Raw genomic sequence first — 17,721 nt, 5'->3', positions numbered from 1 at the left:
CTATTTAGCTAACGATATGTGCATTTACCACAAGATTTCACAACGGAAAATTTTCTAATAACATGAGCTAACACAAAGAATTGTATTCAGTACTCATTGTGAATGTGTTTTGTAAGATTCTCATTCACTAACTTGTAGTTAATCTGAGCATAATTCATACACCCTAACACTTTAAAACTGAATCTGTTCCTTGCATCTGAACTGGAAATTTACAGTGAAAACTGTCATTTATTCGCTCAGATAAGCCCTTGTACAGAGCTTCTGAATTAATGTTCACAACACCAGATCTCAACTGGAATCTCGGGCTATAAGTCTGGATCTCCTTTGACACTACACAAAGTGATCACTATTTTGCCATAAGTCCGAATTCTAACTATGACACTTCTCTCTCGATGACCTTTCACCAGCTCAAGCTTTGAAGACTGTCAGTCTACTGAACTTAGACCCTGAAAATCCACCGTGCTCAAAACCATGGACCATCCTCGTCTCCTTTAAGATGGATACAAACACACAGCACCTAATTTAAGCCTCTCAGAATTCCAAGTCAAATAGCAAATATATGTGCATTTTTCAGTATTCACACCCTACCTCGGGAAGGCTTAGGAAACAACTTTTGGTGTATCTTCAGATTCTTCCCTAAGAAACACTTCATTACAGCTAATGTTTAATCCTCCTCCTCAAGAACATGTGTGTTCTATGCCTTCTCTTCTTGGCACATCATCTAGTTGTTTTAGCTGTTAAACCCATCAGTGCTCAGGAGGAACTTCATATGCTCATCTAAGGCAGCAATGGGCCTCCCTGACTCTAGAGATTCAATCTATGACCTTCTTTTGTTTCTGAGGGAGGGAACCATAATACAGCAGAAGTAAAGAGACAGTGGGAAATAGTGTGTGAGAAGGAACAAGGACTTAGCACTCAGAGCCTATTCAAATAAAATACAGATAAATGTGGAAATCATCATTTAATACATATTATTTCTTTGGTGTTGTGGTTTCAACAACTTTGTGTAAGACTTTGTTCTGAACAAATGTGCCAAGAATAGTCCTCCTATAAAGATCTTTCCATAACTAAACATCTTTAGAGGGGAATGTATATAATTAATTAATTCTATTTCAGATGAGAAAATCATGACTGTTTGAATGTCAGGCATATGAACAAATGATTACAAATTTGAAAGAAATAAGATCATGAAAAATCTGCTATGGGGTGTTCTGTATGTTAAATGTGTTGCTCTGATTGGTTAATAAATAAAACACTGATTGGCCAGTAGCCAGGCAGGAAGTATAGGCGGGACAAGGAGAGAGGAGAATTCTGGGAAGTGGAAGGATGAAGCGGAGAGATGCTGCCAGCCGCCGCCATGAGAAGATGTTAAGATACCAGTAAGCCACGAGCCACGTGGCAACTTATAGACTAATAGATATGGGTTAATTTAAGATAGAAGAACTAGATAACAAGAAGCCTGCTGCAGCCATACAGTTTATAAGCAATGTAAGTCTCTGTGTGTTTACTTGGTTGGGTCTAAGCGGCTGCGGGACTAGTGGGTGAGAGAGATTTGTCCTGACCGTGGGCCAGGAAGGACCAGGAAACTCCAGCTACAAATTGCTATATTTGAGGGAGAGAAGAAAAAAAACAGAAAGGACTAAGATGGAAGGACTAAAGACTCCATTAAGAGCAGAGCTGTGAGAGGGGCGGGTATGCTCCTGGAGATAAAGGACTACGGAGACAGGAAAGAAGTGTCCAGTTGTAGTCAGGGGAAAAGGCATCTTGTCATTTTTGCATGGCAAAGGACTGTGGCCATGGTTTATTTTTTTAACCTACTATGAAGAGAAGTCACTTTAGAGATGGCAGGTCACAAAAGGAATTGCCTCTGTGTATCTGAAGATGACAGAAACTACCAGGGGCAAGTGGAGTAATTAGATATAAATTATGGGCACAGCTCCTACCTAACAAACACAGAGGTAATTATTATGGGTTTCCCCCACTTTGTTTTAATATAATCACAGATTCTGTGCTATTGTATCTAAATATGGTTCCAAACCATGCAACAGGGTAAGAAAAAAAACCACAATGTTTGTCTTTTTAGTTTAAGGCTCAGGAAGTAAAACTTGGAACGCATAAGTTTTCTTCTCAATTATACCGCAAAGTTAAAAATAATCCTCTCCCTATACCTCTCAAGAGAAGAGAACACATTTTTGTTTTTTGGGGTTTTTTTTAGAGACAGGGTTTCTCTGTGTAGCTTTGGTGCCTGTCCTGGATCTCGCTCTGTAGACCAGGCTGGCCTCAAACTCACAGAGATCCGCCTGGCTCTGCATCCAGAGTGCTGGGATTAAAGGCGTGCACCGCCACCGCCGGGCAAGAGGACACATTTCCAGGGCATCCTTTCTCTAAACTCAAATAGCAGAGTGAAGCTAACACTGGGAAGCACCAGGCACTGCAGATCTAAGTGCAGAGGGCGGCTGTCACCTTTGTCCTTTCTTCCATTCGCCCTGTAAGGGGCCCCAGTCTCAAATTCTAGTGTTTAATCCTGAAAGGGGAAAGCTGTTTCTTTTTCTAAAACTTCCTAACTCTAAGTAAACAAAAGCCATGCTGAGCTGGAACAGAAATGTAAATGTTTATCTCCATTAGCGGGCTGAAGGCTTGCTTTCAATTTTTGCTCAACTCAACATTTCCTAGAAAAGATAAAAACCCATCTATACTAACTCAGAAAGGAAATGGGTTTCTAAGGTACGATAATAACCAAACAGGTTAGAATGGACGGATTTATCATAATATCCAAGTGCACGTTTGCATGGCTCTCGTGGTTAGGTTTGTAACAGTTCTGAACGTGTTTCTGTTTTCTGTGTTTGTAGTCTTAATAAAAGGTTGCCTGTACTAGGAAGCAGAACGCACATTACCCAGCTTTTCCGAAGACACAAGCATTTTACTGACAAATGATTCATACTAACTAAAAACTAAATACAAAAGCCCACCCATGCATGGGTACAAGACGGATAGGCAAAGCGGTTGCTATTGACTCTCGTGAAGATGAAGTACTGGAGAAATAGAAGAGACCCGAGAACAACTAATAAAATACAGCTACACAGTGGCGACAGTTCAATCACCATGTGAACCCACTAACCCTCCAACACGATGAATTCTCTCTCTGCCATCACTGATTGCTGTTTGTCAGCTGTAGGACTTCTGTTCAATTAACACCCTATAATACTCTCACAGTGTAACATAATTGACCACATTAGTGCTTAATAAGGGAGCTTACTACAACGAATGCTTTGGTTTGGCTTTTCATTTTTTGTTGGGTTTTGTTTTTATTTAGTTAGGGACATTTTTTTTTCTAATACAATTATAAATTGCACCAAAATCTAAGTCAAAATTCCATGCCAAGACAGTAATTCTGTATTTTCCTATTGAATTAAGTTATGAATGTCCCAACGCTGAGGTGGCTGTTTCTTCTGGTGTTTTCACTTGCAGACTTGATAAGGGCTGATAGTTGCTTTTCCAATGAAGTTTCAAAGGAAGGCAGAGAGATTGAAACCTTAGCATAAACGAGCTTTGCTGTTTTCTTTTGGCGTTGAGATCAGGGTAAGAAAAATAGTGAAGAGGAAGAACCAAGACACTCTTAGTTCAAGAAGTAGAAGTCCCCTGGTAGACATCAGTCCAAATTACATTCATCACAAACTCCAAGAGCGGGGAGCTGAAAGGCTCCTGAGTAAAGACCTACAGCCTATGCTTAGAAATCAAATTCCCTCAAGACCCCCACACATAATTATTCAGCATGTCAACGGTGTGCTTCCTCTCTGATTCTCTGCAAGTTCTTAAGAAGAATGGCCACAAAGCAAACTCCCCAAAGATTCACTTCAAAGAGCACTGGCCTGCAGCTCCCAGCTAAACACTGTCTCCACATCACACAAGTGAATTGCCCTCAGAAGAGGTTTCAGGTGCCCTTTGGGAGGAGATTCATGCTGCATTTTAATTTGTGAAATGAGCTTAGAGAAAGTAAATAAAATGACAAAGACGACGCAGTCAAAACCTGTGCTTTGCATCCCACCATTCTGGAGAGTCATTCTGGAGAGTAACTATCAGTAGAAACAGGCAACCATGTTGGAAACAATGGTATACAGATATGGGTAGAATAGTAGAGGTTATCTCAAGTTCTGATGAGGTATACACTTAAAACCCAATTACTTTTCAATGGATGAAGATTCCATTACAACTGTTAATATTTTTCCATTTGGAAAAGCATTCCTCCAAATGACTACAAGAGCAGCTCAAAGCTATGTCTGCTTTCTGGTTAGATCACCGTGCGGTACCTGAAAGTAAGGACGCACTTTCGCTCATTTGGAATTTAGATGTGTACCAGGCATCTTGAACGATGAAACACCTGAATCAGAAGTAGGTACGCGGAATGAGAGGAGACTCTAAATGTTTCCTTTATCATCTTCAAGGGTGCAGTAGCAAAGCAAAAAAAAAAAACTAAGCTATGAAACTTTAAATCTCCTATAAACTTGGAACGATTGGTATCTGCTGACTGTAATGTCTACCTTCCTTTTCTAAGGGCATCAGAGAGAAGGGAAATTAATAAGTGGTTGTTCAATGTGCTCTACAGCTTCCATCATAGTTCAGATTTTAAAAAATACAGATGTTTAAATGACAAACAAAAAAAAATTTAAAAAAAAACCCTTCAGGCTTCCTGCCCCGTTGATTGGTTTTCACAATATAAATAAAGAAAGCGGATCTTCAAGTCACCGTTAAGAAAAAAGATCTTTGTATGAATTCACAAGTTTGACAGCTACGCTATGAAAACTGGTTACAAATCAATATCCTGTGGCATTAAGCAGGCTGCTGACGGTCTGGAGCTAGAAACTCCATGGCCTTGAAACCACCAGCCAGCAAGAGCATTAGTAAAGTATGCCATTCCTTCTGCTGCCTGAATGCCTTTGCTGTTAATAGAAAAATGAAATATTTAGAAGTGATTTTTTTTTTTTAACGAGTATGCACAGAGAGATGATAGAGCCGGAAAAAGAATATTGGGCACAACAAGATTAACTTTGCAGGTGAAAAATGTTTTGAGCCAAACTAAACAACAGTTCTGCCAGCTCGCCCGAGAAGGCAAAGAGCGGTTCACGTAGATCTCATTCCATTTCTCTGTCATTGGGCGATCCCCGTGTCTTTCTTGGGGTCCTGTTTTCCAGGTAGCCTCCCTGGTGATGTGAGTAGCAGTCCACTCATCCTTGTTCCACATCTAGTATCCTGCTATGAGTGAGTACATACCATGTTTGTCTTTCTGAGTCTGGGTTACCTCACTCAGGATGATTCTTTCTAGATGCATCCATTTGTCTGCAAACCTCATGATGTCATTGTTTTTCTCTGCTGAGTAGTATTCCATTGTGTATATGTACTAAGAACCAATGGCTGAGGGGTCCCCACTGGATCAGGCCCTCTGAATGGGTGAGACAGTTGATTGGCTTGATCTGTTTGGGAGGCATTCAGGCAGTGGGACCGGGTCCTGTGCTCATTGCATGAGTTGGCTGTTTGAAACCTGGGGCCTATGCAGGATTGCTTGGCTCAGCCTGGGAGGAGGGGACTGGACCTACCTGGACTGAGTCTACCAGGTTGAACTCAGTCTGTGGGGAAGACTTTGCCCTGGAGGAGATGGGAATGGGGGGGGGGGGCTGGGGGGAAGGTGAGGGGGTCGGGATGGGGGAGAACAAGGGAATCCGTGGCTGATATGTAGAACTGAATTGTATTGCAAAATAAAAAAAAGAGCGGTTCACGCACGGGAAGGAGGACATGCTTTCCTCATTTTGCTCCATCTGCAGGATGGAGGGAGCAGGAAACTCCTCATGCCTCCTCCAGCCTCATCCAGCCTGGCTGCTTTCACTTCAACCAAACCACTGGGTTGTGAATTTTGAGAAAACTACTGAGTTTACGTAACGATAATGCTAGTTACTAAACTAAATCAGTTGAGCTTAAAACTACACATAACCACAGTAAGAAACAGTCTTAACGTTCGCATCCCAATTCTGAGGTAATGTTGACAACTTTTCTCCACAAGGGCTAAATGGTAGTGGAAAAGTGATTCTGCTATCACACCACAGACTGGGTGAGTTCTGGTCTCCCTGGTGACCTGAGGCCTCTTGCTGCTTGCCTAGTATGACAGACTCTTCTCCAACAAAGCCATATTCCAAACTCTGTATCTTCCTGGAGATCCATCCTGCTCTACCTTCTCTGGACATGGTGCCTTGGTTGCTGTCTCTCTGAATGGAGTGAGTAACCATGCAGAATACAGTGCTTAGGCTCTGGAGCCCTGAGTACAAAAGTTCGTTCTTGATGCACTGAATAGTCTAGCTGGTTTCCAACACACAACTATGTTTCATGCCCCCATTAAAATCCCCTTTCTTAATTTTTTTAGATTCATTTATTTTATTTTAGATGTATTACTGTTTTGTCTGAATGTATGTCTATGTACCATTTGTGTGACTGGTGCCCACAGAGGTCAGGAGAGGGCATCAGATGCCCTGGGGCGACAGTAAGAAATGATTGTGAGCTACCATGTAGATGCTCGGAAATGAACCTGGGGCCTCAAGAGCAACATGTGTTGTTAGCCACTGTACCATCTTTCCAGCAACACTTAATTTTGCATTAATTTATTTAAAAAATGTATTAACTTTTAAAAATGTGCATACAAAGGAGCAGGTTTTCTTGTGCCTTTTCATTTTAATTCATCCTTTTTTTTTTTTTTTTATTATGCCCCTCCAGCACGGCTCTATCTATGCCCAGTGGATGGGATCAGAAAGCATTGAATCATGCTGGTGTCCTTTAACTGGGAGGTTAGTTGGTCTTGTGACACGAACCCAAATCACTGACACCAGAGTGAAATGCAAAGAACCTAGATGCTTAATGACTGCATCAAAGACCCCAGAAGCGTTCCTCTGCACCCTCTAGTCAAAATGTCAATGAGTGTGTCATGTGACTTACATTGACAATCAATATCAATCACATAATTTCCAACACCAATAAGCTGAATACAAATATTTAATAAATTTGGGTCAATGAGACTGAGAATCACAATACTCATAACTACTGTTGACTTATTCACTAAAAATAGATAAATATATTAACTGAATATGTTTCATTTCCACAGCATTTTGCAGTGGTTAATAATAGATGGCAAAATTTAAAATTCAAATCACTACCTTTTTTTTTTTTTTTTGGTTTTTCGAGACAGGGTTTCTCTGTGTAGTTTTGGTTCCTGTCCTGGATCTCACTCTGTAAACCAGGCTGGCCTCGAACTCACAGAGATCACTAACAATTTTAAAACAACAACAAAAAAATTTAAACATGCAATTTTAAAAAAATTTAAAAGCTGACCAGGCGGTGGTGACGCCTGCCTTTAATACAAGCACTTGGGAGGCAGAGGCAGGCAGATCTCTGTGAGTTTGAGGCCAGGCTCGTCTACACAGTGAGTTCCAGGACAGCCAGAGCTACATAATGAGGCCCTGTCTCAAATGAAAAGAAAATATTTAAAAGCTAAAAATGTAGCAGGTACTTGATGTCTGTAATCTCACCAAATGGCATTTGGTAGCTGGAGAAGCAGATAGGAGCTGAAAAACACCCTGAGATGCATGAGACTCTTTCCCAAAATCTACAGGAAAATGAAAAAAAGTAAAATGTAGACAAGTATTGTAAAAAGTTGAAATGCAAAATGTAAGAGAGAATTTTCTCTAAGTGTTCAGTGGGTTGTTTTTTTGAGCAGATGGAAACTGGCCTGTGATTTCTTTGGACAGAAGAATCTCATACGTGAGACAATGAAGGAGCAAAACCATCAACACACATCATCATCCACGAAGCCTAGCTTTCACTGTGGGACTGGCCAACACCCCTTCTGCACCGTCTTTACAGGCAGAACTCCAGAACCCTATAGCATCACTACACAAAAATGCCTCCTCTTGGTCTCCGATGAGCAAAAGCTTCTTCGTCAATAAAGATCGGCTTCCGCAAGCTGCAGATGTTATCATTACTCAAAACGGTCTGGAAGCAAAGGCAGAGTTATGGCAAAGTAAATTCTGTTCACCATCCCACTCTGCTATTCCCGTGGCTCCGGGAACACACCAATCAATACTCCTCGGCATGAGGATTTTGCGGTAAAATTTTCACTTGTAGCAAACAAGAAAAAAAAAAAAGCCTTAAGCATGTCCTGTCACTTCCAGTTTCAGAGAAAATGCACTAATAAACTCTTACCCATAGGTCATGTTTGACAACAGGCAACACCACGCCAACTCTCATTAAAGACTATTCATATCACTGCCCCCAAAATTTCCTTTAAAATTACCATCTTTTGTGTCCATACAGCAGGACATCAGTTTTAAATGTGCCACCGAGAGATATGACCTGTCACCATGGTGAATTTTCCCCATTGTTTCAGTCCCAGGACAGCTGACACCCAGGGGCATGGTTTTGGTTAGCAATCAGGATAGTTGACCCCCAGGGAGATGGTTTTGGTTTGTAGGATTTATTTTGTGGATATCTGGACAAGTAAGAAAAACGTATTTCTCTATATTGGTTCTCAGATAATACGACAAGCCACGTATCACCTGCAAATATTTGATGCAGATCCTGAAATATGTTGAAAATAAGCGCAACTGTCAAAAGTATCAAAATGGATATTTCTAATGTTAGCAAAAATGCAGCTACCCCATCCAGAGCACTATGATACTTTAACACATGTATAACACAAAATCTAAAGTAAAATGAATAATAAGTAGAAACTATTTTATGAAAGAAAAAAGTTAAATTTTGTGTGGAATTTAAAAATTGTTTTTAAATGTTATTAAAACAATGTATATGTCAACAACTAAGGAAAACAAGGCCTCAATAAAATCATAGAAATCTACTTATAAATCAAGTAACAAGAAATAGGGGCATAACTTAGTTTTTGCATGCTTGAAAATCATGTACTATATCCTGGATTTCATATCTAACACTTCCAAAAAACAAACACATGAAAAAAAAAAGTATTACAAATACTGAAGATCTAATCCTGAAATACTAATTTTTTTTAAATAAATGAGCAAAATTTTCCATGAATAGGTATGGCCCATCTGTATCAGGAAAGGACATGGATAAAGCAACTGCCACCTTCCTTACACAAACATCCAGTTCATCCAGTGTGGGCCCCCTCCTTAAGAAGTGTATATGTGCTCCTACATAACATATCTCTAATGCATCACATGTTTAACTATGTGTTGTAGTAGTTAGGGTATCCCAAAACACTGTAAGTGCCCTAAGCAGGCATCACTTCTCTCGGGGTAGTATATTTGACTACTAACAAAGGACTTGGGAGATGCAGGGAGCATGGTGCGTCAATAACAGACCCACACCCCTACAAACCCAGCCTGTGAAACACCAAAAGAATACCCAAGCACATCTTTGACTTTAGACTTAGACTCAAACAAGAGAGATGGCAATGGTGCCCCATACCGATGAATTAGAATCACATGAGAAGGGCAGAAATGGGATCAACACAAATGGATAAGCACTCATCAATGTGAAAGTATAGTGGATTATCTTTCTGAGCCAGGCTGTAAAACACTATCATGTTTTTTTTACTCTTTCGTAAAAGGGTCTTTAATTCCATGAACTTGTGCAGGTAAGATGAGACAATGCACTCCCAAGTCAGGCTGCATTGAAGACAAGGGCATATTCATCCTACAAAGATCAACTTATGTTTTGTTTTTAATGAGCTATAGGATCTCAGCAAAGTATGTAAGAGATGAAGAGGATTAGTTGATAATGTGAATGCTAGAGAAACCTGACATGGGAGAGAAGGAACTCATCACTAAAAGACAAGAAGCATGGGTGTGTAGTCAGTCTCCACCAAGTATTACATTGTTATGGCTCTGGGAGTAATATCAACTAACCTGAATTTTAATTTCCTGATTTCAATAGTTATTAAAGAATAGTGTATGAGAATCAAGTACATCTCCAAACAATATTTCTAACAATTATTCATCATCAAGCATTACAAAATAGATTAACGGGCTATGAGTATATCTCATTTTTTTTCAGCCCCTGAACTATGGCATTTGGTTTTTTTTTTGAACATATAATTTATATTTTTATTTACATGCATGAATGTGTATCTGTGTGAGGGGCTTTGCATGTGAGTGTGCTTGCCCAAGGAGGTCAGATGTCAGTGGTTGAATCCCCTGGAACTCAAATTATAGGCAGTTGTGGGGCACCCGATGTGGGTGCTGGGAAATGAACTTGGGTCCTCAGAAAGAGCAATTTGTTCTCCTAACCACAATGCGATCTCTTTAGCCCCGTGTGTGAAGCGTTTGCCCAATGTCTTCTCCTATCTACATGACCCTTTAGAAACTTTACCCATCCTGCATTTCCCTAACTCATTCACAAATGGCTCCCCTATTACTCTGTACAATTTCAGAGTCTAGTTTTCATTAGATTGGCCAAATGTCTCCATGGTGAGGTCTTCACATTATTTTCACTTGTGTCAAGATTGACTGTCTGATACCTGATTCAACAAAGCTAATTTGCTTCTAATTTTTCATGAAGCTAAATTTCCCTCTTTTTCTCTATTTCACCTTGTCACCTCCTAAAAAGAAATTATGAAACCACTTTCATGAAAAAAGCAATCTTCACCCAAATACATACCACAATCACAAGCTACACGTTTACATAACATTCCTAAGGTACCCACTGTCAAGGGTCATGTTAACAGGAGCTCTGTGTTCTCTCTACACTGCATTCTTGAAACCTAAATCAATGTCTGAGATAAAATAAGGACTCATAAATTCTTAATAAAGGTAATATATATCTTGACCTTGCCTATATTTTCTCTGAATTCACAAGAGATTTGCCTAATATGGCAAGCTCTCATGTTCCTCTAATAACTTTAGCAACTAAGATTAGGAAAAATTCATTCTGACTTTGTATGATTTGATAAAAGACCAGAGTTAATGATAATTTAACACAGAGATTTGCTACTGAAAATGTTTACAGGTCTACCTGAAATATTTACTGTGACTTCTTGTCACAACATTTCTTGGAATAAAGTACTGTAGCAGTACCTGCAGAATTTCTCAAACAAGAGGGAGCATCTCTCAAGTTGGGATGAAAACTATAAAGCAATATGGAAGAAAATACTACTATACATGTGTCTCCACATTAAACATGGCAAAATAAGATTTCATTTGACGAGACACTGGTTGGATAACAAATTAACAAATTTTAAAACTAATCTCTGCTTTACTTGACATTACCAGTATCTTGATAATGATATGGAATATTGACTTGTAAGGAAGAATACTGTAGTTTAAAAAACAACTGCTGTGTCTACAGACTTGCTCAGTTCTAATAAAGGCACTCAATTTAATGATGCAAAAGCAAAAAGTGTTACCTCTAACAATAAGTTGAGCAAAGTTGGAGACCCCAGAGCCTCGTTCTGACTGAGTTACGCAGCGGTACAAATCCTGGTCGGTTTTTGTCACTTCTTGCAATCTGAAGGAGGCAGCAAATCTTCTATGATTGATGTTCTTCGTCTGGGCCACGGGTATGTCTTCTCCATTCCGTCTCTGCAAACAGAATCCAATCTTCAGACACAGGTTGTTCACCATGCCATAAATCTAAAATATCTCAGCAAGCAATATCTGTGATGAATTATTCTGCTTGCTAAACTATTTGGAAGATGCCTGCATAGCCCCACAGAATTTTACCTTTGTCATGCCATCGGGAAAAAGAGAAACTATCGGAATCCTTTAAAGGATGTAGAGTTGGTTCAATGGTCTCAGTTTTCCATATTTACAGCAAAATATATACATTAACACAAAAGTTGACAGCATCATAGAAAATGAGTCATGGCCCCTTCATGGATAAGGAAGATGGTCTTGTTTCTGGTGCTACGAAGATGTCCTACACACATTATATGACAGTCATCTTCCAAGGAGCTGAAGACCATGCCCTACACATTCTTATTCCAAATATATAGCATGTACTTGTCACAGAATGACAATAAAATATTGATTGATGATTGAGAGTCAACCCCAAATCTGTGCTCTTGGCAAACTACTATCTCTTCAGGATTAATGATACCCAATTTATATTTTTTAAAAAAGTAATCAAAGAAGGCCTAAATGTTAAAAGCATACCTGTCAAGTTTGAAAATGAAAAAGTAGGAAATATATTTATGATATCCCAGTATCTCATATAAAACCAATAAGCATAAACTATAAAGGAAATAATGGTAACTATCAACTATAATAAAATTTATAAGTTCTATACATTGAAAGACATCATAAATAAAGTAGGGGGAACATAGACTGAGACGAGGTATTTGTCAAAAAATACAACAACAAAAAGATAAACAGCTAAGATATGTAAAGATCTTCTGTAGCTCAATAGGAAAACCGATAAACAACCAGTCAAAAACTAGACAGACTGTAAAAGATAAAAGGCATATGTCTAAGGACAATGAAAGGAGCCATCAGTCCAAACTTTCAAAGTTGGATATGTCAAATACAGACAATTGTCCAAGAAAAGCTCTAAGTATAGAAAGAATTAGTTAGGAGCTCAAGTTCATGTCTTATTGGTGAAGTTCTAAGTATACATGGGATTAAAACTACATAGCATGTTATGCCAAAGAATTACATGTAGGCAATACAGCATGGACCGGTTGATGACTTTCTACACTAGGAGCAATTTCAGAAAATGATTGATTACTCTTTAAGAAAATGGAAGACAGGGCTAGCGGTGCAGCTTAGCTGGTAGAGTACTGGCCTAGCATTAGTAAGGCCTAGATCTGATCCTTGCACCACATAAACCAGGCATGGAGGTACACATTTGCAATCCCTGCACCTGACGCTTGGAGGGTGGAGGATCAGAAGTTCAAGGTTATCCTAAGTTACAAAACAGCAAGAAATAAATAAGAAAATGGAAAAAAACGAACAGTGTGGAATGTACAAACCCCAGCAATTCCACTTCTAGATTTCTACTTTTGAATCATTCACATAAGTGGGGTTGAGAAAAATATGAGGAAATATTGGCTTTGGCATCATTTGGAACAGTCAAATACAGGGAGATCTGAACCTTTCAGAGTTTGTCTCAATCTATAGGTGCAAAGTAACAGTTAAGGAAGTCACCTGGGAGCAGAACAGAGCTGATACAAAGCACAAGGGCTGGTGTGTTGGGGAATATTGTTTTAAGGTGTGTTACTTTTGTTTATGTCGCATTTGTTTAACTCTGTGGAGTTGTGTTACTGTGCCTGTCTAAATACCTGAAGGTCTAATAAAGAGCTGAACAGCCAATAGCAAGGAAGGAGAAAGGATAGGCAGGGCTGGCAGGCAGAGAGAATATATAGAAGGAGAAATCTGGAAGAAAGGAAGAAGGAGTAGCCAGAGAAGGAGGAGAACTCCAGGGGCCAGCTACCCAGCTCCCAGCAAGTGATGGAGTAAAAGCAAGAGTTACAGTCATAGTAGAAAGGAAAAAGGTAGATGGGATAATTTAAGTTAAGGAAAGCTGGAAAGAAACAAGCCAAGCTAAGACCAGGCATTTATGAGTAAGAACAAGTCTTTGTGTGATTAATTGGGAGCTGGGTGGTGGGAGGGAAGAAGGGAGGGAGGGAGGGAAGAAGGGAGGGAGGGAGGGAGAGAGGAAAGGATCTTTAGCAAATGCAAGGTATGACACACAAATACCAAATATTTACTTCTATTAGAGCGTGAGTACATGAATGAACATTTTGAAACGTTTTGTGAACTTCTGTATATTACAAAAGAGATATTATATCGCGTTAATTTTCTTTCTCTTGTTTCCTTGTTGGGGGTTGAAAGGGTGAGAATGTGGAAAGAATCTAGGAGGATAAGGGACGAGAAAACAGTGATCAGAATATACCGTATAAATAAATATTAATTTTCAATTTGAGAAAGAAAGAAAGAATCAGCTTATATTCAAAAGCCCTGAAATATAAACCCAGAAAATCAGTCTAAATTCTTTCTCTTCCACAACCCATATAAACAAAAACAGTCATTACATATGCAAATCTCAGATGCGTTTCCTTTTCAATTAGCACACCATCTCCATGCAGTCTTTCTAACTGGAAGGCAGACATGACTCAGCACTGCTCCCCCAGGAGCCCACCTTCTAGTCCTCCCATCTATCTTCTGGCAAGACTCGGAGTGTTTGCTGCCTTTTTTTTTCTGTCACTCATTCTCATCAATTCTGCGAAAACCGTTCCTATTGTGTGTCCTGCCTCCCTGGTCCAACTTTCACAAGAGCATACACTCTCCTTCCAAGTCTCTATGCTACCTTTTAGAATCCTAGGCTGTTAAAAGCCACTGTTTCTGAGCACAGGGAATGTTCTTTCTCCCTCAGCACTTAATACACACAAGACCAGTGCCTAGCTCCATGATATTTTCCTCATGAATCACAATTACTCATGTACGGTGGTTTGAAAGAAAACGGCCCCCAAAGGGAGTGGCACTACTAGGAGGTGTGGCCTTGTTGGAGGAAGTGTGTCACTGTAGGGGCAGACTATGAGGTCTCTTTTGCCCAAGATTCCCTCAGTGTGACTGTCAGTCGACTTCTTGTGGTCAGGATGCAATGTATGAAACAAGAATAAAAGAAGAATTAACAAAAACACCCAGAATAGCAAAAGGTGCCAGGCGTGGTGGTGCACACCTGGAGCACTCCAACTGGGAGGCTGAAGCAAGTGGATCAGGAGTCCAAGGACATTTGCTTTTGTCTTAACCCCCAAAAGTCATTTTGAAGAACAATTTTAGGCTCCCAGAAAGGAGAGTTCATATGCATAAGTACAACACATAGCCTCCTCATAGTCAGCACACGGAGAGGTACATGTGTCACCACTGACATCCCCACACTGAACACACCATTATCACTGACTTCACCATACTTCACACAGTAGTCCCTTCTGATGTTGAACATTCTACATGTTCGTACAGACTCAGGTCTAGCACCTCAGGTACCATGTGGCACATAGTGAAGAAGATAGAGAGAGGTGGTGTGGGATATTTGTACACTGTGTGAAGATGCATCGTTGCAACTGGAAAATAAAAAGCTGAATGGCCAGTAGCTAGGCAGGAGAGAATGGGTGGGACTTCAAGGGAGAGAGAGGAACTCAGCGGATGAATCAGGTGTGCAGGAAATGCCAGCAAGACACATAAGTTGGATGTAAATGATGGAAAAGTAATGAGTCACATAGCAGAAGGTAGGCTAAAAAAACCGGGTTCATTTAAGTTCTAAGAGGTAGTTGGCAACAAGCCTAAGCTAAAGGCCAAGCTTTCATAATTAATAAGTCTCCATGTCATTATTTGGGGGCTGGCCATCCAAAGAAAGTCTAACAAGAGAGCTTGATTACAGAGAGGCTGTGGGTGTCCATCCTCGTTGGACCATGAGGGTGCTTTGCCTTGCTGTTGTTATTAAAGAGGTGGCCCAAGATGGAGAGATGTGTGTCCAAGAAAACAATCCACTCGTGCGTGGTAAAGAAGTGAAGTCTATACCACTGGTCAGAATGTCCCCTCCCTTCCATTTCAGCAGTCTGAGCCTGGGAAATGTGGATTCTCTGTTTTTCCTTTGAAACCCCCAGGGGACAGGTAAGTCCAACAACAACAACGACATGACCATGGACTTGACTGTCTCCTGGAGATACAGGACACAGTCAACTAACATTTGGGTCTGATCCAGCAAGTACTCGGTGACACTATCCCATGAATTCGCCTTATCGCCCACCAGCTTGATGACGTCATGCTCTGGGGACTGAAGCCCGGACTGGCCTGCCCTGGCCACTTTGCTGGGGGGTTAGCAAGGATAGCACAGGGATTCTGCATGATGGAAAGGTTCTTGTCTTCTTAGCCATGCCACTTCTCTCTTTCCCAGGGTGAAATGTAGTCTCTTTCCAGACTGGTAGGCACGGAGTGATTTGGGGGAGGGGCTTCCAGTACAGGGATCCTTCTACTGCTACCCTTTCTCTATCCTGTGGATCCCCATTCACGGTCACACAAGATGGCTACTGAGTGGTTCATGGAGCATGGTAATCCTTCCTCTGTGACAGGAGTGCATGCATCCAAGGGTATGAATGCTCTACCATAGCCACATGCCAAAGAAATAGTGCCTGAGTGTCAGCACTGAGAGACTTCAAGGTCATTCAGAACTATGTCATGGAACAATGGAGTTTTAGGCTACCCTGGAACCTGGACCCTGTCTCAAAATAAACAAAACATACATACAAAATACAAAAACTGTGAGTGATAAATAAGGTGTGATAGAGACACAGAGAAAAAAATCTTTAGATTTTAATTTGAAAACTCAATATGAATTTGGGGAACATTTTTTTATTTTCAAATATGTATGTGTATGCACGTGCCTGCGCCTGTCTCTGTCTATGTTTCTTATTGAAAAGGTCTAGCAGGGGAAATCTCTCAAACCCAGGATTATTACATTGATATGCAATTTACCAATAAAAAAAAAAAGAGTGGCCCCATGGGAAAAGAAAAGGATGCCTCATTGGCAAGAATTTTAAACATCGCACAAAAGCCAGAAGCAAAGAAATTTGCATGACTACTGAAGTCTGGGTAAAAGGCCTTGGGAGCTAACACAGAATACTTGTAGCCACAACTAGGTAGCTGCTGCTTAATAATTCTGAGACCATCAGGCATGTGTATGCACACACACACACACACACACACACACACACACACACACACACAAACACATATAATTAGAGTAGATGGATGGCTGTTTGTAGAGACAAAGAAAGAAGGATATAAATTAATTAGCCCTGGCTGGAATAAAAGGATGATGCCGCAGGGGTTGCTGGCACTGTTTATTCCTGACCTGTGTGGTTTCTGTCTTCCCCAAATTGACTGAGATTTTGGGAGGATGCTCAGTAGGCAAAGTGTTTGCTGCACAAGCATAAAGAGAGAATGTCAATGCCCCCTAACTCTTGTTTAAAAAGAAAAAGCTGGGCATGGTGGCACACACTCATAGCCCTAACACTGGTGAGAAGAAAGCCACCCTGGCCTACTCAGGGACTACCAGGGAAAAGACGATGTCTCAAAAGCCAATACAGGTGACTTCTGAGTCATGACAGCCTAGATTATCCTCTGCCTCCCACAGTGACACACACAGGCACATCTATACTCAACACAAAAAGGGACACATGTGCCCGAGCACACACACACATACACACATACACACACACAAAAAAATCAGAGCCATAATATTCTTTAATTAGGGTGGCTTTCACCATGTATATTTTATTGTATTATAAAATAATCTTATAAATATTAGATCTACTCATTGATCTGCTTTTCAGATTGGGAGAATCAACAAAGATAAATTATGTATACAAATGCCACAATGAAATGTATTACTTTGAATGCTAATTTTACAAATAAGCAATTTTTAAAGACAAAAAAAGGAGGAATTTAAAATGAAATAGGAAAATATCACAATTTCCCAAGGGAAGAAGAAAAGACATTGTTACAGTCTGACAGGTAATCACAGTGTCTCATTAGGAAAGTTGTGACAGGAAAATACTCTGCACGATACCCCCATCCCCATCATATGGGTGGTACCTTCATGTCCAGAGTGATAATTGTTATTTGCAGACTTTTATAAGAAGAAATCTTGGCAGAGATAAGGAAGTAAAGTATATGCCACACATAATGCATTTATACTACTTTATGTAGTTTCTAG

At 40.2% G+C, this 17,721-nt stretch overlaps 1 protein-coding gene across 17 annotated transcripts in view; it reads right to left on the bottom strand.

Moving 5' to 3' along the window:
* Window positions 1-17,721, bottom strand: part of Ptprk (protein tyrosine phosphatase receptor type K) — a 536,300-nt gene that overhangs the window by 232,928 nt on the left and 285,651 nt on the right. For all 17 annotated transcript variants that reach the window (XM_052751263.1, XM_052751264.1, XM_052751253.1 and 14 more), the window contains exon 6: window positions 11,414-11,588. In XM_052751263.1, the coding sequence (XP_052607223.1) occupies window positions 11,414-11,588 (175 nt within the window). The remainder of the gene's footprint in view (window positions 1-11,413; window positions 11,589-17,721) is intronic.

Source organism: Peromyscus californicus, unplaced genomic scaffold, assembly GCF_007827085.1.
Source record: "Peromyscus californicus insignis strain IS unplaced genomic scaffold, ASM782708v3 Scaffold_22__1_contigs__length_63687245, whole genome shotgun sequence".
In the NCBI taxonomy this organism is placed as follows: domain Eukaryota; kingdom Metazoa; phylum Chordata; class Mammalia; order Rodentia; family Cricetidae; genus Peromyscus; species Peromyscus californicus.
This window is presented reverse-complemented; position numbering and strand designations above follow the sequence as displayed.